At 35.3% G+C, this 23,869-nt stretch overlaps 1 protein-coding gene across 1 annotated transcript in view; it reads left to right on the top strand.

Annotated features, from left to right (window-relative positions):
- LOC149806594 (phosphatidylinositol-glycan-specific phospholipase D-like) overlaps positions 1–23,869 on the top strand; it is a 79,621-nt gene that overhangs the window by 635 nt on the left and 55,117 nt on the right. Inside the window, exons 2-10 of the mRNA XM_089955314.1 lie at positions 1,458–1,519; positions 3,332–3,410; positions 3,828–3,925; positions 4,420–4,530; positions 6,676–6,724; positions 9,598–9,658; positions 13,103–13,213; positions 19,397–19,424; positions 19,773–19,912. Of these exons, the coding sequence (XP_089811440.1) occupies positions 1,458–1,519; positions 3,332–3,410; positions 3,828–3,925; positions 4,420–4,530; positions 6,676–6,724; positions 9,598–9,658; positions 13,103–13,213; positions 19,397–19,424; positions 19,773–19,912 (739 nt within the window). The remainder of the gene's footprint in view (positions 1–1,457; positions 1,520–3,331; positions 3,411–3,827; positions 3,926–4,419; positions 4,531–6,675; positions 6,725–9,597; positions 9,659–13,102; positions 13,214–19,396; positions 19,425–19,772; positions 19,913–23,869) is intronic.

Genomic DNA, 23,869 nt, shown 5'->3' with positions numbered 1-23,869 from the left:
GCAGACGACATGTGTAGTCGTACGTACACCCCTTAATTGAAAATGGACTTGTCCAGGAAATGGAAATGACTGGCGAACAGATCATCCTTTACTCTGAAAACTTTCTTTTGAAACAAAACGCGCGGGCGATAACGGTGTTAGGGTCCGACATGGGAATAATCAGATTTTAAATTATAAATCAATAAATGAATTGACTAAGTTCTGTGCATCTTTTATCTGATTTGTGCTTTTCCTCTTTTAATTCAATGGGGGGGGGGGGTTTACAAACAAACGGGGTGGTGTATTCAAACAATAATCAATGAATTAAATGAAATATGTAAAGTCACTCTGGAATTTTATTGCACATATATTGTTTCATTTTGATGGCATTAAGGCTGATTTTCTCTCAGCAGACTAGTCCGATAAATCAACCCCACAAATCCGTGTTGATACTGATGGAATATGTCACCTGAAAAACAACATCATCACTGGTGAAGGGCTGATTTATTGGCCTATCACCATACATATTGTTTATCGTAACGGATATTTAGAAGTGTGAAAATACCCAATCTGCAGATTCTAAGATGATAAGCTGGTAGTCTTGTATCGGGCTATGGAGAACCTTAAAGGAGGCGAAACCACCATCTCCTAAAATTCTCCACAGCCCAATCTTCATGTATATTAATATACTGAGCTGCCAGACTTGATAGTAATACAAGGGTTGTTTCAATCGTATGCATTTTAAAAAATGGATGGAAAGATAGGATAGAGAAAAACTTCACTATGGAAAACATTTGTGGAAACAATGAGATTGAATTTTTAAAAAAGGACTTATGAAAAAAATTAGAAGTCAGTTTCAGTTACACAATTTACATTTCACCCTTTTGTTGCTGTGGGTCTGGATCTGTGACAATTCCTGGGGCTTTCTGTCAGTTACAGCCTTAGCCTATCAGATGGTTACCTAGCAACTGGGAAATGACAGAATGATGTATTAAAATGCTTCATTTTGAAGGATACCATGAAGAAAGCTTAAGTTGCTAAAGCTTGAAGAGAATTCCAAATAGGGACATTTCTTAGGCAGAAGCTGGAAGAAAATTCCAAATTGGGACATTTCTTGGGAAGAAGCTGGAAGAAAATTTTGAAAAGGAACATTTCTTGGAAAGAAATTATACTTGTTAAGGTCTGAAGAGGTTGCAAAGTGTCCAGGCTCTTTTGAGTGTGCAGATCACTCCAAGTGGATGCTAATATTAAATACATGTAGTGTGATGACTGAGTAAAATAATTTGTAGAAAACTACTTCTCATTGGATTTTTATGTGGTTTTTATCCCACTGATTTCACTACATTATATCCAATGGAAATTATCTGATGTATTTTAAATTTTTTCTTGATTCAAATTTCTAATATATGTTTTATCAATACTTACCATGCATACTTAACTTGTTTACATGTTTTACAACCATTTTACATATGATTTAGGTCACAGAGCAATGGAATTCTTCCAGTCATACTATACAAGCAGTCCAGTTGATTACAGGAAGGTAAAATAATACTTATTTTAAGATAAACTTCTACTGTTTACAAATAAGCATTAGTTCAGCATTTTAATTTTCATCCTGTTTATATACCACACATAGTTCAAAATTCTACTTTTTTCAAATATAACAAATTAAAACTCACTGTAAAAATGATCATTGAATAGTGTTTGTCAGATTTATTTGTCTACATATTTCTGAAAAAAATGCAAAGGATTTACAGCATTGGTTTTAGACAATCATCACCAATGTATTCAAATGACAAAAAGCGTTAATTTTGTCAGTACATTGTATTGGTGCTGATAGGATGTTAATTATACTATTTGTAAAGGTGTAGATTTTTATATGCCCACCATAAGAAGGAGCTTATTTATTTTCTATCTCAAGTTTTCCACTATCAATCATTACTAAACTTTGTGGATGGCTAGCACTTGGGTTAAGGAAGAAGCCTAAAGATCGTAGATCAGAAGGGCAAAGATCAAAGTCATTATGACTTAAGAAAAATAGTTTCTGCACCAAAACTAGTTTTGCAATACAGACTAGGATCAAACATTTTAGATGGCATACATTTTGGATAAGAAAGAAACCTTTTGGGGTCAAATGATGAAAGATCAAGGCCACTGACTGAAAGAAGCAGAATGGTTTTTGCATCAGAACTTTAGTTCTAGACTATGTTCCTTGACCAAACTTTTTAGAGGTTTTGCACTTTAGATATGTAACAGGCCTATCGGTCTTGGGGTCCAAAGTTGAAAGGTCAAGATCTTTGTAACTCAGAGAGAGAGAGTTGGATTTGCAGAATAACTGTTGTTTTAAGTTAATTCCTTGACACATTGTGGAAGCTTGCACTTTGGTTAATAAAGAAACAGAGATTTGGGCGTCTAAAGTGTAAAGTTCACAGTCATAGTAAATGTAATAAGAAAATAATGGTTGCGTATGGTAGTAAGTTTTGCTCAAGACTACATACATGTACCTTGAGCAAACATCCATACAACTGACCCTAAAGGTCAATAATCTCCAGAGTAGGACGTACATGGAGAACTATTATTGGTAAACATGGGATGTACATAAACCCGTGGTGCACAATCTTAAGTTGAGATATGACTAGCATTGTGGTTGGGATAAAGATATTCCCACACACTTTAACTGAGCTGATGTTACTAATACTTTATTTAGGTTTATTCAACATCTGTACAAATATGTTTGCTTTTTAATTCCAATACTTTTTCATCTATCATCATCTGATTCCAAAAAGCTTAAGTTTTGGATGAATGTGCATCATGCTCGAAATTTGGTCACTATGACCTACTTTATTTGAGTTCTTCAACATTACTTAAAAATATGTGTGATCTCTACTTTTAATACTTTTTACCTATTGCTAGCAAATTGATAATATGGGTTCATCTTTGAATAAACAGTCACCATGCACTTATATAGGGTCTGTATGACCTGGGATTTAATGAGAATCACTCAGAATTACTGCCACAGAAAGGGACTTATCTGCTCACTAACAATTCTAATTCTGAAGTAGTATATCATTTCAAAATGATTTCTTAAGATCCAAGTCTAATGCAACTTTAGCCATAAAGCAAAGAGTCAGATATATGGAGAACTATAGACTTATTTCTCAAAGGTGAGTGCAGGACCAGCAATCTGAGGTCCCAGGAAGCACTGTCATTTGAGACATATTTTAAAATTAGTGCCAGAAATTGAAGAGGTCTGTGGTATAACCAATGCTGTACAGTTGCAATACACTTTGATAGTTGTTTAAGAAAGTACATTAATGTACATGAATAGCTACTTGAATGGTGTTAATTTCAGCTGTTACTGGAAAACCAGGATGCTCTAATGGCTGGAACCCCCTATCCCGACTCCTTCTATGATACACTTTGTGCCAAAGGTAAAGTATCCTTCCATACAAGATACACAACCAAGTTCTTTCCATTACAACTTTACACCTTTATATATCCTATATTTTTGTCTTCTTAAAAAAATGATGATTATACCTTCTCCATAAAAATAGAAGATGGAGGATACTCTCCCAAAAGAGTGAGCTTCTTTGTCTTTCCATTTGTAGGAAGCAGACGCCCCAACTATTATTTTGATACATGCATATATACACATACTGTCCTCACATGTGTGATATAGGGATAACATTGTCTTAATTAATACAAAGAAAAACAAGGTTGTTTTAAGTTTAAAAAATCTAAATCTTATTCAGCTGGATTTTCATATCATGAAATTGAAAATTGCTTGTTAATGCTTTTAAATCCAGATATCAAGGAATGCCATTATTGATGTTTGTATGTCGTTACAGGTCAGTATCATGACGTTTCAGAGGACACTCATTGGGCCCCATTCTTGAATACCTCAGTCAACTACATCCGCAAGCATTTTCCTCAGCCTTGGGACAAGGTGATACATTTGCAAGCATGGCATTTCTGTTGCCATAATCATTGTTGCCATTTAAATTATTTGTAGAAATTATTCTTCTTCTTTTTCTAACGAGAATAGTTGTCTTTCATGATTTTTAGGAATTGCAGAGAATGTGATTAAATATTGAGAAAAATATTAGACTATGTGCCAAATACAATTTTTAATTTAGGTAATGTATAAAACAGTTCTCATGTGTAATATCTTGAATTATTGGAATAACCATGAACTGGTAAGACAGTAAGTGGGCTTAATTCCTTACAGATACTGGTGCACTGGATTTATCAGTTAGATACACAAAGTGGGATGATTTCACATGCAATATCTGGGATCTGGGTTTAGCCTGAAAAAGTATTAAAAAATGCCAAATAGGTGCATTTTATGTTAATAATTTTAAAATTAGACAAAATTATAAAAAGTAAGTTATTCCCTGCCATAGACTGTAGTAGTTTAAATCAGAAACATTTCATTTTTAGGCCACAGAGAAGCTGGTTGCGTTTTTGTTTGGAATTGTCTCCCACCAGACTGCAGACATATTGTGGCACAGTCTGGGAATCGATCAAGGTTTTCTCATGACCATGGCAAATGTAAGTGTGGCACAGTCTGGGAATAGATCAGGGTTTTCTCATAACCATGGCAAATGTAAGACATTTAGCCATGCTGGCTTCATATATATCACTCATACTTTGACCAGTTCTCACTTTTGTCATTTTTTCACTTTCACCTAGCATTTTATTTACGTAGATAATTAAAATTGTTCATCCTATGTTAAAGTAAAATTTACTAGTCAACTACAGTCTTGTTGTGGCAGAATCAAAGCATAGGACTTTATTAATTATACGATGGGTGGAGGTTGTTGCCTGATAACATTTTAATAAAATTCTTTTCACATCACAAGACAAAGGTTTAGTTCACATTTTACTACAGTGGTAAGTTATTACTTATCTGAAGTTCTATGTGTCTTCCAATTTCCCCAACTTAATTAACATTTAGATGGGAAGTCTGAGCATTGAAGAAACTTTGAATACATGGTATACATTATTTGAATACATGAGTTACAATATTCGGATACATGCCATGGGATACTTTTTTTGAATACATGAGATACATATTCAGCGGTTAAAGAGTTAGCTTTAAAAATGTGGTGTTCAGAAGTTTTAAACACTGTTAAGTTGTACAGAATGTGATATGTACTTGCTTTAGCACTGTTAAATCATACAAAATTTGCCATGGGTAGCTGCTTTAACACTGATGAGTCGTGCAGAATTTGTCATGGGTACCTGCTTTAGCACTGATGATTCATGCAGAATTTGTCATGGGCGCCTGCTTTAACACTGATGATTCATGCAGAATTTGTCATGAGTACCTGCTTTAGCACTGATGGGTCATACAGAGTTTGTCATGAGTACCTGCTTTAACACTGATGAGTCATACAGAGTTTGGTCATGGTTACCTGCTTTAACACTGATGAGTCATGCAGAATTTGTCATGGGTACCTATTTTAACACTGATGAGTCATACAGAGTTTGGTCATGGTTACCTGTTTTGACACTGATGAGTCATGCAGAATTTGTCATGTATACCTGCTTTAGCACTGATGGGTCATACAGAGTTTGGTCATGGTTACCTGCTTTGACACTGATGAGTCATGCAGAATATGTCATGTATACCTGCTTTAGCACTGATGGGTCATACAGAGTTTGTCATTAGTAAATTCTTTAACACTGATGAGTCATACAGAGTTTGGTCATGTATACCTGCTTTAACACTGATGAGTCATGCAGAATTTGTCATTAGTACCTGCTTTAATGCTGTAAGTCATACAGAATTTGTCATGTATATTGGCTTTAGCACTGTTGAGTCATAGAAATTTTGTCATGGATACCAGCATTTGACATAGGCTTGGACAGCTCAGGTGGTAGAGCACCCATCAGCATCTAGCTTTTGGTAGATTCAGGTTCAAACCTCAGTTTAATCATACACTTTTTTCCTTAACATTTGCTGGTTGGAGAATGTGTCCTATGAACCTGCATGGGACATAAGCTTGAATATTTTGTGGTAGAGCTCCTTACTTAGCACTTAGGAGATCTGGGTTTAAGCCCAGTCTAACTGCACATTTATCCTAGTGACATATTCTTTCATGGAAAGTTCAACAATACAGTGACCAAAAACAATTTTCTGTATGTTATTAATACCTAATGCTGTTCTTTTTTGAAGACATGTTTAATGATGTTTATTAAATAATTTTGTATGGGATGGTCACCTTTCTGTCATAAGTAGCCATGAATTTAAAAATCAGAATAAAATTAGGATTAAAGAAATTTGATGACTATGGGTAGATTTGAAAATTATCAATATGCATTATTTTTACCTTAGTACCAACAAGAATCATGTGTTTACTTAATACTTGTACATAGATAGGTGGGGTGCATCAGCGAGGTGTTATGCCAGCCCTAAACTTTGCTAGGATTCATTGCAGAATAGTACTAAATGCCTCTCACAAAAGTACTTCACTGAGATAATACTTTTCCTTGTTTTTTTTAAATTTTTAGTCTGGGAATTTTTAACAAAAAATTTGGAAGAGGATGAGGAGACACTTTGAAATTACATCTATATTTCTATATTGCTGAGGAAAGTTTGAAATTTTCGACTTATCATCAATATTTTTTGTATTCCTGGCCTCCCCACCATCAATTGTACTCTGTTTTACCATTATAATTCTGCTTTTACAGGTGAATTTCCATGGAGATTTTGATAAAGCTCATTCAACCGGGGACTTTGGTAATTCACTAATCTGCTAACTACCAATCTTATAATTAGCTACATTTTATATACGATCTAAATTTACCTCATGGTAATTACATTGTCATCTTGTGCTGATGTAAATAATGATGGTAAATACTCACTACAGAAATAATGATAACTATCAGAACTACTGTATATACTCTTATAAGATGAGTCTAACTGCAAACTGCACAGACCCTGATCTGCTGATGTATAATGCATTGACAGCTCTGGGTCTGTGCAATTTATTAGGTATAACAGTAGAACAAACAACGTGTACCCTGGTCTGCAGGTGCAATAGTTAGGGAACTTTGTTGTTTCATTGTTGGACTTAATTTATAAGTAAGTACAACACTGCTCCAGTGGCCTAGTGATTAAAGCATCCACCTCGGATGTGGGAGGTCATGGGTTAGATCCCCGGCCAAGTCATACCAAAGACGTACACAAATGGTACTAACAGCTGCCTTGCTTGGCACTCAGCATTAAGAGGTTAGTGTTAGGACAGGTTGGCCTGGTGTCAGGATAATGTTACTGGGTGGGACATCATGCTATATGTCTTTGGCATGATGCCCCAGTGCTAGACATCACTATAAACTGTCACACTGCAGACATCGTAGCGATATGACTGAAAAATTGTTAAAGCTAAGTTAAAAATCCAAAATGCACACACACATAAATAAGTACAATATGGTAAGCAAACTTGTTTACTGTATGATTAATAATGCTATTAACTGATATAACCATCAATATACATCCTGATAATGCTATTAACTGATATAACCATCAATACACATCCTGATAATGCTATTAACTGATATGACCATCAGTACACATCCTGATAATGCTATTAACTGATATAACCATCAGTACACATCCTGATAATGCTATTAACTGATATAACCATCAAAACACATCCTGAATTTCTGAGTGGATGAGACCAAGCTAGACTATACATCCATTCCCAAACTTTAAAATTTTTAAAAAGCCTTGTCCACTGTAAAGGTCATCCTGTAATGTCATCTAAATGCTGGGCTCCATTATCATCAGAGGAATATTGGATCATAAAATCTCACTTGCAATCTTTTTCAAAGTTATCTAAGTTTTTCAGAAGGTGTCTTACCATAGGGGTATAGATCTACGGTGAGATTTTAAAATTTCTATTTCCCCAGTGGCTCAACTGCTCTGCTCCAATGACCTAGTGGTTAGAGCATCTGCCTCAGAAGCAGAAGGTCGCGGGTTCGATCCCTGTCCAAGTCATACCAAAGACTTACAAAAATGGTACTAACAGCTGCCTTGCTTGGTGCTCAGCATTAAGAGGTTAGTGTTAGGACTGGTTGGCCTGGTATCAGGATAATGTGACTGGGTGGGACATCATGCTACATGCCTGCGACATGATGCCCCAGTGCTAGGCATCACTATAAACTGTCACACTGCAGATATCATAGCAATATGACTGAAAAATTGTTAAAGCTACATTTAAAATCCAAATCATACACACACACCCAGTGGCTCAGGAACAGGTTGAAAGGTTAGACTTGCATACATTACCCTTTCTTCTCTTTTGATTTTGCTTTTTAGTTTTTGGTATAGTTATTAAATTATTCAGAATTATGTGTGTGTGGGGTGTGTGTGTGTGTGTTGTTCATGATTGCTCCCAGGGGCCCAGGCAAACAGGGTAGTAGGAATCATTGGGGTGAAAACATAACTTTATCAAAAGAGATCATTATGTGTATCTAATTTAGGGATGATTTTTTTAAATGTAGTGGATTTTAATTCTCTCACAGACCACATGAACCAGAAATCAAAAGGTACAATAATAAGATCTCACTTAAACCATGTTGTCATGTGTATTTAGTTGAGGGCTTCTGGGATTTGTCAAACTTTCACTGTTAATCATAATGCTTTTAAGTTCATTAAGTTCACATTGGATATAGGTTGGAACATCCACTTCCTTGTGAGGTCTAAAATGTATCTTTGTTCCTTTTTCTCTGTTTATTAAACTGTTAATTTTCATTTTTATAAATTTCTTTAAAAAAAGCTCAAGAACTGGAATGTATGTACCACTTTCTTTTATCCCAGAGACTTTGAGATAGGGCATCAAAAGAGTATGATACTATGAAAGCTTGTCATCATAGTTGTTAAGAGTATGATTCTATAAAAGTGTGTCATCATGGTTGTCAAGAGTATGATATATGAAAGCATGTCATCATGGTTGTAAAGATTGTGATACTTTGAAAGCATGTCATCATAGTTGTCAAGAGTATGATACTATGAAAGCATGTCATCATGGTTGTCAAGAGAATGATACTATGAAAGTGTGTCATCATGGTTGTCAAGAGTATGGTACTATGAAAGTGTGTCATCAATTGTCAAGAGTATGATACTATGAAAGCATGTCACCATAGTTGTCAAGTCAAAGAGCTTTGTTAGTACTTTGGCATGGAAGCATTTTTAAATCTTTGAAAACTTACAAAAGGTGAAATGCACAGAATTTGGCAGATTTAAACGTTTGTTATTATCCTATATTTACACAATTTGAAGAGTGATATTTTTTAGGTATTTCTTTTTACCAAACCTTGTGTATTGAGTCATAATGGGAAGGTATATTTCATATATGATGAATTATGCATTGTGGTTGATGAGTAACCGTCTTCAGTGGTGTTCAGCAGAGGGTTGTGGGTTGGAGATGGAAGGAATAGATATGGGGATTTGTGAGGTTGAGCCATCATTTTACTGAAAATCCTTTTAATGAAAATGGACATGAATTCTAAAAAGGTCGCATTTTGCAATAGCAAGCCATTGTTTTTCATCTAGCCTTTTTTAAAACTTCTATTTCAATAAAAATATGGATTATTTTTGGTATATTACAGGAGGTGATGTGCTGAACAACTTTGAACTAAACATGGATTACATCCCCTTGACTTCAGACTGGTATGTTTTCTACCTTCTGCAGCTGATTAATTGTCTAGAAATGCAGTGTAACCAAACTGACCTTGCTAATCAGAATTTTGCTGTCAACAAATAAACTAAGATGTTCAAGATATATCCAATACACACGAAAAACAATTATTATTTTACTAATTATATCCCAAGACAAAAGGGTTTACTTTAACCCTTTACCTCATAGAGCATAGTGACAAAGTGCATCACGCTATAAATAAAACACCTGTTGCCTAGTCGACAGCATACGCATAGGCCTGCCTGTGACTTTTAAGCATTGTAGTGATGTTACGTTTAACAGCAGTTTTAACCATTTTACATTTTTGGTACACATCTATTATATGTGGAAAAATTTAAGAGTAAAGTCCGATTGTTATAGCTGTGTAATTATTTTTCATGGAAGAATTTTTTATGTGCTTTAAATTCGAGAGAGAACTCGTTTACCATCATGTCAGTGAGGCCACGTGACCAACCGTAGCTGCCATTTCCCATACTCGAAATTTACATGTTTTTCGTCTGCGTCTACATCACCAAGTCATCTGAATTTGATAATCAATAAAATCTAATTGCTGCCTACATAAATATCAGAGCCTTTATCTAAGTTATTGAATCTTTCATAGTTGTGATTCTGATCGTGAAAACTTCGTAAGTACTGAATGAAATCCTGCCTGTGAACTGTTAAGCAATGTAGTGTATGTTACGTTTAACAGCAGTTTTAACCATTTTACATTTTTGGTACACATATATGTGGAAAAATTTAAGAGTAAAGTCCGATTGTTATAGCTGTGTAATTATTTTTCACGGCAGAATTTTTTATGTGCTTTAAAATCGAGGGAGAACTCGTTCACCGTCATGTCAGTGAGGCTGCGTGACCAATCATAGCTGCCATTTCCGATACTCGAAATTTACAAGGTTTTCATGTGCATCTACATCACTAAGTCATCTGAATTTGATAATTTATAAAAACTAATTGCTGCCTACATCAATATCAGAGACTTTACCTAATTTATTGAATCTTTCATGGTTGTGATTCTAATCGTGAAAACTTCATACATACTGAATGAAATCTGCGGCCGCCATTTTGGAGAGTGGAGATTACGACCCAGTTACTTTAAATAGCAGATAGCACGTGATCTGACGTAATTGTCATTCACAGAAATGAATGTAGTATCTAATATGGGGGTTTTCCCCGAAGGTGGCGCAACGAAAACCAGCTCAATATGGCTGATGTTTACAGCAGGCGTCAAAAGGCGCTTCCATGCGAATCTTGTAGAGGTATCAAAAGGCGCTTCCATGGGAATGGAGTAGAGGCATCCAAAGACGCTTGCATGAGGTACAGGGATAAATCCTTATATGGATTGGCACCTGATTATCTTAAATGTAATTTCTGAATTTGTTGAAAATGTACATACATGTGAGCTCAAACAACAATTTATATTTACCTAAATCAGAGTTTTATAACAAGAGTTTTGTTTTTTCTGGAGTCACGCTATGGAATTCCTTACCATTCTGTATGCCATCAGCTTTTAAACTTTTTAGCATCTACAGAAACAATCATTTACATGGGTTTTTTGTTGCTGCTTATAGTAAAAGTCATACAGGTCATGTATGTATTCAGGACCAACCTCTTCAGTAATAGGTGTCATTTTATTAGAATTCAAGTACAAATGCTTTTAAATGAAGGTTAGTCACTTTATTTGGATCATCATACATTGATATTTCTTTAGAATATTATTATTCACATACCTTGATAAACACATATGGAAAAACTCAATGCTGTGTGGACATTTATTTTGATGAGGTCAACCTACAATGTGATCCAGTACAAACTGGATTGAATATCGTTTGCAGTGATGTCACAATAAACGTTATGCATTTTGCAAAAAAGTGTGCTGCTACCCTATATTATGATAATTCGACCCAACATACTCTTTTCTTTACCCAGTTTAGAACCTGGCCACCATTGTACAAGACCATAGTGATCACAAATATTCTTCTGGACATTTCTGGATGACAGTTATGATGCAAAGCATTCAATAATTAGGAATGAGTAGATTTTGTTCAACTATATTACTGTTAAAGTTTAGAATAACATTAATATTTAATTATAGATGAGTAAATGTCCCTGCATGACCACAATGACATACTCTACAATTCAGTACTACTACTCTTCAAAACATTGTTATCATGTACTCACCTATAATGTTATATGTTCACTGCTCATCATTGTATAAATCTTGTATGTACTCATCCTTAAACCCTTGTGCACATTTTATTGTAACAGTAGATCAGTTATCTATTTGTTATTAGCATTTGTTGTCTAAAGGCACCTCATCTTATATATTTGTAAAATGTAATGTAATGTAGGAGGCCTCATGGAAGAAACCACTCTGGTGACCTAAGTGGTTAGAGCATCCATTTTGGATGCAGGAGTTCGCAGGTTCAAACTCTGGCCAAGTCTTACCAAAGGCTTATAAAAATGGTACTGACAACTGCCCTGCCTCACTAAGGTGGTGCTCTACAGTTTTGTATTTTGTATTGGGTTAGAATTTTAAAGAAAAACAATTTCACTGGCTTTCCTCACTGATTATACTGGCTATTTAAAAAATACCTTTTTTATCTTAGGTATAATTCAAAGAACCTTTAATTCCCTTTATTTTGGTGTATGATTGATGGGGGTAATTTGGGTTATAGAGTATACAGCTTGGCCTTACTCCAGATGTGCACCCTTCAATAAAGTGTTTGCTCCACTTGGTCATTTTCACTTCCTGAACTTCAGAGCTAAATTGTATAAAAAAAAGAGCCAATAACTTTTTTTTACATTTTATGTATTTGGTAATTCATTCATTGCACTTTCAGAAGCTGGTATTGTCTAGTCTGGCAAAATTCATTTTCCCTATTTTATTAGCTGCTATGGATAGTGTACTTTAGACTAATTCAGGCTGATTTTTTAGCACAAGGGAGCTGTCATTTTAGTTAACATTGTGCTTCGATCATGTACAATTTCCAAAAGTACAATATCCATAGAAATATCATCCACATTACATTAATGTAACATAGATGTATGCCAACATTCTCTCCATTGTGCATATTTCAAATGCAAACAACTTCACCATACATACGTCACTCTCTCAAAAGTACATAATAACTGATGAGTGCCCCCTAAGTGCTTAGCATTAAGAGGTGAGTGTTATGACTGTTCAGCCTGGTGTCAAGATAATGTGACTGAATGGGACATGATGCTCTATGTCTGAGGTTAGACATCATTATAAACTGCCACACTGCAGACATTGTCGCGATATAACTCAAAAATTGTTAAAGCTGTGTTAAAAATCCAAATGACACACACACTCATACAGAGCTCATGGAAGATTGATCAGTTGACCAAATGCCATTATTATTATTATTATTTTTATAAATTTTTTGTTGTTGTAGGTATATCCCAGTAGATGATTTGTTTAACATATACAAAGAGTATTATGGGAATGATACCAGGATGCCAAAGGATGTAATCACTGATTGCACTACATTACTTCTCATTGGACGGTAAGATTTTGTTACAATTTAGTTTTTTCTAGGGACAAATATTTACAAATTTCCTTCTGTATCAGCAAGTATGAAATCAACAAATACAGAATCAATAAATGCATTTTAGAATTCATTTTAAATATAGTGAAGTCAAAAGTTTAGAATTTCTAGCTATCTTAATTTAGCTATGTTTGCATTCTGAAAGTAAATGCAGGCCCATACAGAAAATAATTAAACATGAACTGTCTCTTGTGTATGAATACAATCCTTACAAATGGTACTTGTGCATAAATACGATTCTTTCAAATGGTTCAGTGTTGAACTTGTGTGTAAATACAATTCTTAAAATTAGTCTGGTGTTGTACTTGTCAGTTTATCCCAAATGAAATACAAGTCCTAAAATTAGTCCAGTATTACACCAGTATAGATGTGTATCATAAATACAACACAAGTGCTACAAATAGTCCAGTATTATGCTTGTCAGTTTATCCTAAATACAACACAGTCGTCCTACATTTAGTCCAGTATTATACCTGTCAGTTTATTCCAAGTGCAACACAGTCCTACATTTAGTCCAGTATTATACCTGTCAGTTTATTCCAAGTGCAACACAGTCCTACATTTAGTCCAGTATTATACCTGTCAGTTTATTCCAAGTGCAACACAGTCCTACATTTAGTCCAGTATTATACCTGTCAGTTTATTCCAAGTGCAACACAGTCCTACATTTAGTCCAGTATTATACCTGTCAGTTTATTCCAAGTGCAACACAGTCCTACATTTAGTCCAGTATTATACCTGTCAGTTTATTCCAAGTGCAACACAGTCATCCTACATTTAGTCCAGTATTATACCTGTCAGTTTATTCCAAGTGCAACACAGTTGTCCTACATTTAGTCCAGTATTATACCTGTCAGTTTATTCCAAGTGCAACACAGTCGTCCTACATTTAGTCCAGTATTATACATGTCAGTTTATTCCAAGTGCAACACAGTCCTACATTTAGTCCAGTATTATACCTGTCAGTTTATTCCAAGTGCAACACAGTCCTACATTTAGTCCAGTATTATACCTGTCAGTTTATTCCAAGTGCAACACAGTCGTCCTACATTTAGTCCAGTATTATACCTGTCAGTTTATTCCAAGTGCAACACAGTCGTCCTACATTTAGTCCAGTATTATACCTGTCAGTTTATTCCAAGTGCAACACAGTCGTCCTACATTTAGTCCAGTATTATACCTGTCAGTTTATTCCAAGTGCAACACAGTCGTCCTACATTTAGTCCAGTATTATACCTGTCAGTTTATTCCAAGTGCAACACAGTCCTACATTTAGTCCAGTATTATACCTGTCAGTTTATTCCAAGTGCAACACAGTCCTACAAATGGTCAAGTGGTATACCAGTAACTATTTATCTTAAATACAAGTCCTACCAGCAGTCCAGTATTTATACCTATCAAATACTTCACAAGTCCCACAGATGGTCTTGTATTACACTTGTGAATTTATCTCAAATACAGTATAAGTCCTACAGATGGTCTTGTAATGTGTCAATTTATTCCAAATAAACCACAAGCATTAAAATGGTCTGATATTATACCTGTCAGTTTATAACAAATATGATTTAAGTCCTACAGATAATCTGGTATTATATTTGTCAGTTTATAACAAATGTGATTTAAGTCCTACAGATAATCTGGTATTATGTTTGTCAGTTTATAACAAATATGACATAGATGTCCAGCCATTTGTCTAGTATTTACCTGTAAAGGTTATACCATATGTACTTGCTTACAAGACAAGTCCAACTGCAAACTGCATATATCCAGATCTGCTGTGGCATCATGCACTGGCATATATGGTTCTGTGCAGCATGTTAGGAGTAATCAGAAATAACATGGACCCTATTCTGCAAGTGCATTATGATATGGCAGATCAGGATCTTTGTTGTTTGCAATATACTGACCTGGAATGTTAGAGGAATTATGTCCTCTGCTCTTAGCTTTAGTGCAATGCTGGATAGATATAATGTTGACGTAGCTTGCGTAACTGAACATAAACTATTACAGCACATACTTCCATTTTGCGATACTATTCGTTCTGATTATAAATGCACTGCTAAGGCAGAGGATATTTCCTCTAATTGTATGTTAATAAAATGTGGTAAAGGAGGAGTTGCAATCTTCTGCAAAACTTCTCTCATGAGATATGCTAACTTTATAGATGAAGTTAATAGTGACAGAGTTGTTGGCATAGAATTCAAATTTCCCGATATGCAAAATGTATATATTTTTTGTGTATATATGCCGACCCTATTATATGGCATAGATTGTTACAAAGCGCAAATTGAGTTGATTCAAAATCTCTATGATCAGTACTCACAGCTGGGGGACGTGTATTTTACTGGTGATTTCAATGCAGTAGCTGAACCAGCCACTTTCAGAGATTACAAAGATAGAGTATTTCATGAGTTCTTGCGATATAATAATCTAGTGAGTGCTGGACATTTAATGATATGCACTGGTTCCCGCTATACGTTCACCCCAGCAAGAACGATGATTGATCATTTTGTACTGTCGGATCAATGCATAGGTAGATTACGAAGTGTGCACATTGTTTCAGATCACGAAGAGCACGCGATATCTGACCACCTCCCTATCCTTACTTCCCTTCGTACAGTGACCTGTGGGAGAGACTTCAGACAGTCTATGAAGAGAAACAACATAGCATGGAATAAATTAAACGCTGATATCTTGAAAAACTATCAATCTGAGCTGGACCTTCGCCTGAAAACTTTAGATATAGATACTATTTCGGACAATGTTGATAGCTTTTACCAGCACATTGTTAATGCAATACAACAGTCAAGCGACATCGCGCTTCCAAAGTCTAAATTCAATTATCATGCCAAACCATATTGGTCAAATGAACTCAAAGAAGCACATAAACTTCAAAGACAAGCTAGGTATACTTGGATAAATGAGGGAAGACCGAGGGGTAGTCAATTTAATTCTTACAGAGAATATAAAGATAAGAAGAGAGACTTTAGAAACGTTCAAAAACTGGCTGTGGAAAAATATATGGGGGAGGTGTATGAAGAAATTGAAAAAGCACATGAATGCGATGTAAGACACTTTTGGAAAATAATCAACATTAAGAGAGGGAACAATACAAATTTTTGTCAGGAACTATCAACTGATGGAGTTTGTGTCCGTGATGATGATTCCATCGCAAATGGCTTTGCTAGATACTATGAGGACATTCACACGCCGAATTTAAACCATAGTTTTGACGGAAACTTTTATGAATTTATAGAGAGAGAATTAAATCGGGGTCTACAGGACGAAGTAAGCCATATCGAGGCCTTACAGACCAGTATCAGTTCAAATGAAGTAAGAGAAATCATTAAAGGTCTAAAGAAATCAAAAGCATTGGGCCATGATCAAATTTGCAATGAACATTTGATCTATGGCAGCGACTACCTCATCGAGTGTATGACAATTTTATTTACTCGGATGATTGATCAATCTTACATACCTGTAGATTGCAAAAAAGGGTTAGTAATACCACTGTACAAAGGTAACAGAAAATCAAAGAACTCCCTCGAAAGTTACAGGCCTGTTACTTTACTGCCTGTTATCTACAAAACCTTTGAGAAAATTATTCATGAACGTTTGGTAACTTGGCTCAAAGATACTAATTCTAGTATACCCAGTTCACAACAACATGGTTACCAAAAAGGTTTAGGCTGCACAACAGCGAGTTTTGTGCTGTTGCAATCAGTACAATATAATGTAAACATGGGTTCACGAGTTTTTGCTGCTTTTCTTGATACAAAAAAGGCATTTGATACCGTGTGGCACGAAGGACTGCTTTTTAAATTATTCACGTTGGGAATTACGGGTAAATCCCTTTTGATATTTTCTAACATGTATACAAATTTACAGAGTAAAGTTCTTGTAAATGGGCAATTTTCAGATTGGTTCTCAATTGGCCAAGGAGTGAGACAAGGGGGTGTTTTGTCAACCTTGATGTACACAATATTTATAAATGACTTGCTGCTACAGTTAGAAAATAGTGGATTTGGAGCAAAGATTGGATCCTTAGCTGTGGGAAATCCAACCCTAGCTGATGATATTTCACTTTTGGCTATATTTCCTAGCAATCTACAAAAGCTGTTAGATATAGCATACGACTACAGTAATAAGTGGCGATTCGAGCTTAGTGTTACAAAGTCATACATTATCATTTTCGGACCCCAATACAAGAATTTTATCAATATGAAATGGTATCTTGGCCCGTCATGTTTGCCGGTTACCGATTCGGCAACACACCTGGGTCACCGGATTAACTCAAAGCTGACGTCGCATGACGCAATACTCGATGCATGCAAGAAAGGGAAAAAATCTTTTCACGGTCTGTTTGGTATTGGCATTAAACCGAATGGTTTAAATCCTTTGGTTGCTGCAAATGTAATTAAAAAGGTAATTTTCCCTTCAATGTTTTATGGAAGTGAATTATGGTGTAACATTTCAAAAAGTGACCTCGCTTTATTGGATAAAACTCTGAGGTATTTTGCCAAACATTTACAAGGTTTTCCAATACATACAAGATCAGACATTGCCCTGGGAATGCTAGGATGGACATCAGCGCAGTCCGAAATTGATAGAAGAAAATTGATGTTTTTACACAGATTGTGTTTGATGCCTAACAATGTACATACTAAACGTGTGTTTAACGTTGCGTTATTTCACTTCATTCTGAGCGGATGCATGTCAAGCTGCGGGTTAATTTCAAATTTATATTATACCGCAAAGAAGTTTGACTTGCTCGGGTATCTAACTGATTATTTACATCATTCTGAAATTCCAGATAAACATAATTGGAAAGAAATTGTAAGGTCAAAAATTGTTGGTCTTCAAAATAGCCTCTGGAGAGTTCGTATGTCTAATCAAGCAGATTTTGATAGATTCTCTTCGATACACGAATACTTACGACCTGCCTCAGTGTGGCAATGGGCTAAAACTAGACAACACACTAAGGTATTTACATATGTAGCTAAACTATGGGCTGCTGTTCCACAAACACAGCTTGATATGTGTATTAGATGTGGGAATGTTTATACAGACTTGATACTTCATTGTTGTGTTAGTTGTCCTTATATGTCGAACTTTCGAAATTCTTTCTGGGATTTCCTTACTGATAAATTTCCCCTGAGCCTGCACATTACGTTATTTAATGCAGAAGATGAGCTGCAACTACAATATCTTTTAGGTAAAAGGTTACCATCAGGAGTAATCGACAAAGAAAACTCCAAGCTATTCGTCCTGTATGCAGCATACTTTGTCATGCAGTGTGCAGCTATCTTCTGTAAATAAGGTACTGAAACTTGCAACTTATGAGTTGACGAACACTTTGTTGATTGATATTGCGTAAGAATTTGTATTCCAATATAGAACATTTTTTTTTTTTTTTTTTTTTTTTTTTTTTAAATATTTATTGATTGTATTCAGATGATTTATTCTTATATCATGTAATCTTCCATGGAAGGAAATAAAGATGATGATGATGATGATGTATCATCACTTTTTATGCTGGACTTGAGCACAGGTTTCAGATGGTACAAAACTTAAATTTGTACTCACAACTATTCAATAAATACCTATATTACAGTTGAACAGTTCTTGTAATATAAATACCTACTGCTTTCCTTGGCATACACATCTTTTTCACAGATGGGTTTCATAGGACGAATCCCAGGAGAAGGTGGCAATGGAGGCAAACGTTGTACTTAAAGTTACATTTGTACATTCATGTTTAAGTTCTTGCATTTATGCTATTATATCGGAAATGATTAATGTTCGATCACTGTGTTGTGTTTTAATTTTATTTTCATAAGTTCATTTTGTTAAGATTAATATAGTCTGTATGAATTTTACACTGATAAATAATGTTTACATTACTGCTTGAAACTAATGAAAGCTTCTTAGAGGAAATTGTTTATCCTTTCAATATAGACATAGGCAGTGGCATATTTTACAGAACACTTGCAGCATAGCTTTTAGCTCCCTGAAAAAAATAATCCTTTTAAGCTTTGCAAAGAAGAATTTAATATTTTAAAAAAAAAACATTAATTTGTAACGTACTTATTCAACAGAAAGTTGATGCAAGTAATCTCACAATATCTGCTTTTATTGCAGGATAGCAGAGGTTTTAGCTGCAAAAGAGGTACATTTTACATCCATTTGGATAATTTCTGCTTTATTCATTTAGGCAAACCATTTAGAATAAATTAGCAAGAAGATTTTTTCAGACATTGTTTACATTTTATTTTCACCTGTTCACTTTAAAACCAAATAACCTTGCTAAATTAATTTCTTTTTCTGTTCTTAAAGCTAGTACTACACATTTGGGCTTTATATTAATTGCAAGAATTTGATTGATAATTGTTTTCATAGTACAATTAAATTCATATCTCACATTAAAAGTCATACTCTGTCTTTAGTATTGGCTTACAGCTTTGTGCCTAAATCAGGTAGAATGGTAGAAATCCAGTTGGCAATTTTATATCTGCAGATGTTCCCTGACATTGCAAACAAAAGTTCCTTCCTGCTGAACCAGTTGTCAGATTTCTTTGTCGGTGGGATGGATGACATGGCAGGCTGGACAAATCGTCTGTGGCAGCAGACGATTCTCATGTTGGAACAAGGCACTGAGTAAGGCTCCATCAGTTCACACAATATAATCATAGTTTGTCATTATGCATGGTTTATAGAGCTATGGTTCAAAGGAATCTTTTGATTTTTGCAAAAGGATTGGCATACAGTGAAATCAGTTATTTAAAAGTTTCAGTGACAGATACAGAATCTTAATGCAGCAGATATGTACAGTATTTTTTTCCTATGGTTTTGAAACTTTGCATATTAGTAACATTTGCATCTTTTCTGATAAGTATCAAATGCACTACCATATATATTCACTCATGAGTCCAACTGCAAATTGCACAGACCCAGATCTGCCATCACATAATGTTTCAGCAGATTTGACTCTGTGCAGTGTGCTATGAGTAATCAGTAGAACAAGTAACATATACCCTGATCAGCAATGCAGTATGCTACAGCAGATCAGGATCTCTTTTGTTTGCAGTTTGACTTGAATTATAAGCGAGTATATATGTGGTACCTGGTGGTGTACAGCACCAACTTGCAGTTGAGCAGATTTAACTGTACTACAGAGTATGAATATTCAGCCATAATTCTCCCAACAATCCAACAAATATCAAATATAAAATATAACCCAATATAACAGATAATAATTTATATGCATCTGAGACCCAATAGCAATCATAAAAAATTACATTTGGGATTTTTATGCCACAATTTTGATGAAATTGTTTCAGAACGTTGGCAATGCATATGTATATAACTTTTGATAATGGATGGATTTGCATCACAAATATTTATTGTGCCACATGGTCTATTAGACACAAATATTTCTTGTGCCACATGGTCTATTAGACACAGATATTGCTTGTGTTACATGGTCTATAAGACACATATTTCTTGTGACAAATGGTTTATTAGACAGAGACATTTTTGTCTCACCTTTTTCAAAGAAAAAAATTGTGAGACAGTGAGCGATATCATCAGCATCAATGTCAACACAGTGGTAAAGGTTTTTTGTGAGCCCATAACTCCAAGCGAGATGAGACACCATGCTCCACAGAACTCTTGTTTTATATCTTATTAAAAAAAAAGCATTTAAAAGGCATTTATAAAGCTATTAACTTGTATAGGAAACATGATTGTAAGTATTATGGTAGGGGAGAATATGTTGTGTTTCAGATTAATTTTTATTGAAGTCAATATTTATTTTCATTCAGTCTACCGTATATACTCACTTATAAGTTAAATCAAATTGCAAACAGCAAAGATCCTGATCTGTTCTAGCATACTGAGGATGCAGATCAAGGCCATCATTGTTCTACTGATTACTCCTAACAAACTATACAGACCCATATTTTCCAGCACATGATGCGACAGCAGATCTGGGTCTTTGCAGTTTGCAGTCTGACTCATCTTTCAAGCTAGTACATACAGTATATTCACTTTTTGTATGATACCCATTTCACTGCAGTCTGATTAAAATCAAATCTCAATGCCCTACATGAAGATCTGAGAGCAACCACTTAGGGGTCATATTCAGGTGACCTTTGAATTACTAATGGAAATGCAGCTTTCAGAAATTTGAAAGTGATTCAATTCGCTCAAGGAACATTGATGTTATTCATCCATATTGTCTAGTCTTGCAAACATGAAGATATAGAACATCATCTGATTGGCTAATAAAATTAGCAATTATGATAATAACAAAAGTCACCAGAATATGACCCCTAAGCAGTTGTTGTCAGATCTTCACGTAATACAGTGGAGATCTGATTTTGATCAGGCTGATTTTACTGCTTACTACAGTTGTAATGAAATATACTTGAAACTATGAGTCCACAATATTAATGGTCTGCTTCATATATATTGCAGCTTCTTTTTATGGTTTTTGATGGAGTATCATAAAACTTGGTAAATATGATAATGATTACCTGAAGATGCGAATATAAACAAGTTGCTAGAGTTATTGCCCTTCTTTTCTTGTATGGTAATGCATTGTGTTACACAATCTTAAGAACAGTGAGAAGTCTATGGGATATATAATACTAAACAAGTTTGAAGTAATCAACGAGAAACATGAGACATGGACTATAGGTGCAGAGTGTTGCCTTAAGGTACGTTGGTATAAAATTAGCAAGATATTTTATGAATAAATGAAGAAAAAATGGAGTTATTCCATCTATTGTGATATCATATAAGTGTGATTGACATAATAGTGAAATGAAATAGTTGTAACAGATGACCAAACTGTGTTATTTGTTTCACCTTGTGATGAGCGATCTCAATATTCACGGTGTACACTCAAGAAATCTGATTTCTGTTTAATTGTTCTCTGTTGATGCCCATTGAGGTCACAGTGTACACTCAAGAAATCTGATTTCTGTGTCATTGTTCTCTGTGCTGATGCCCATCTCAATGTTCACAGTGTACACTCAAGAAGTCTGATTCCTGTTTAATTGTTCTCTGTGTTGATGCCCATCTCAATGGTCACAGTGTACACTCAAGAAATCTGATTTCTGTGTAATTGTTCTGTGTTGATGCCCATCTTAATGTTCACAGTGTACACTCAAGAAGTCTGATTTCTGTGTAATTGTTCTCTGTGTTGATGCCCATCTTAATGTTCACAGTGTACACTCAAGAAGTCTGATTTCTGTGTAATTGTTTTCTGTGTTGATGCCCATCTTAATGTTCACAGTGTACACTCAAGAAGTCTGATTCCTGTGTAAATTGTTCTCTGTGTTGATGCTGCACGCAGAGGCTACAGGCATGTTATGATCAGAACTGTGAACACTGCTCTTTCTGGCCATTACCACATGTTTACGAATTGTGGTTATCATTTGAGAAAGGAAACAAATTCGGATTCTTAGCAGTCTACCAGTTTGCACTAACTTTGTTCCATGCACTGAATGGATGTGTTATAGTGTTCTGTTTTGCTGTCTTGGCAAGAAATGTATGGCATTGCTTTAATGAAGTCACAGCTTCATTTTAGCATTTGACTTATTCCCCAAGTGACCTTTATGAAGACTGCTTTGCTGTGCTGAATACATTTGTTGTCCTTCCTTATAATGGACAAAGAGAATGATTGCCAAACATATATGTTTACTAAGGATGGAAGTCCTCCTGATGGGATCCCACCTAACAAGGAGTTTGTTTTACAGCATATCAGACATGCAGTATATGAGGGATACTTTATCTAGGGACAAAGCAGAGTTCCTCAGCTGGTATCATGTTACCAATTATTTTTCCATAGACCTCGATGCTAATGTCTTGTGAAATAAATATACATTCTATCCTACCTCAGCATATGTGTCACACACTGTCATAGAGAACAATGATAGATTGTCAATTTGACATGAACAGAACCAGGTACTCCATTGCATTTAAGAGAGATAACTCTGCTGGAACTTGACAGGGGTAAGAGTTATCTAATCATAACAGACACATTTTCAGTCATGTGTACCACATTTTAAAAAAAAATCGTAAAAATACAAATTGTGATCTAGATATAAATTAACATAATTTCACATGTTGGCAAGAGGCTCATGTTATTTTTAAGCCTAACAGAAAGCACAACTCTTACATAATGTACCGGGGGCCCCGAGTGGCCGAGTGGTCTAAAGCGCTCTTCGTTATGGATCACTGCCATTTCACCTCTGTCTGCGGCGGTTCAAGTCTAAGATTCAGCCAATGTGGGCATGTGAGAAAGCTTGCCAGTAGCTTCTCGTGGGTCGGTGGTTCTTTCCGGGGTTTTCCGGGTTCTTCCTCCACCATTAATACTGGCCGCCATGTATAGCCTATCGTGCTGAAAAATGGCGTTAAACCCCACAACAACAACAACAACATAATGTACCAGTCACAGCTAATTATGTTGTTTATTTTTGTACACAGTGTTCCCTACACCTTAAGCTCTGCCCATCTGGGGTTGTACAGTTGGTACCATTATACCTATAGGTATCACAGTACCAATTATTTTTCCATAGACCTCAATGGTAATGTTTTGTGAAATAA

Source organism: Sinohyriopsis cumingii, chromosome 1 (assembly GCF_028554795.1).
Source record: "Sinohyriopsis cumingii isolate HCF-2022 chromosome 1, ASM2855479v2, whole genome shotgun sequence".
Lineage (NCBI taxonomy): Eukaryota > Metazoa > Mollusca > Bivalvia > Unionida > Unionidae > Sinohyriopsis > Sinohyriopsis cumingii.
Note: the sequence above shows the minus strand (reverse complement) of the source record. Positions and strands in the feature narration are given on the sequence as shown.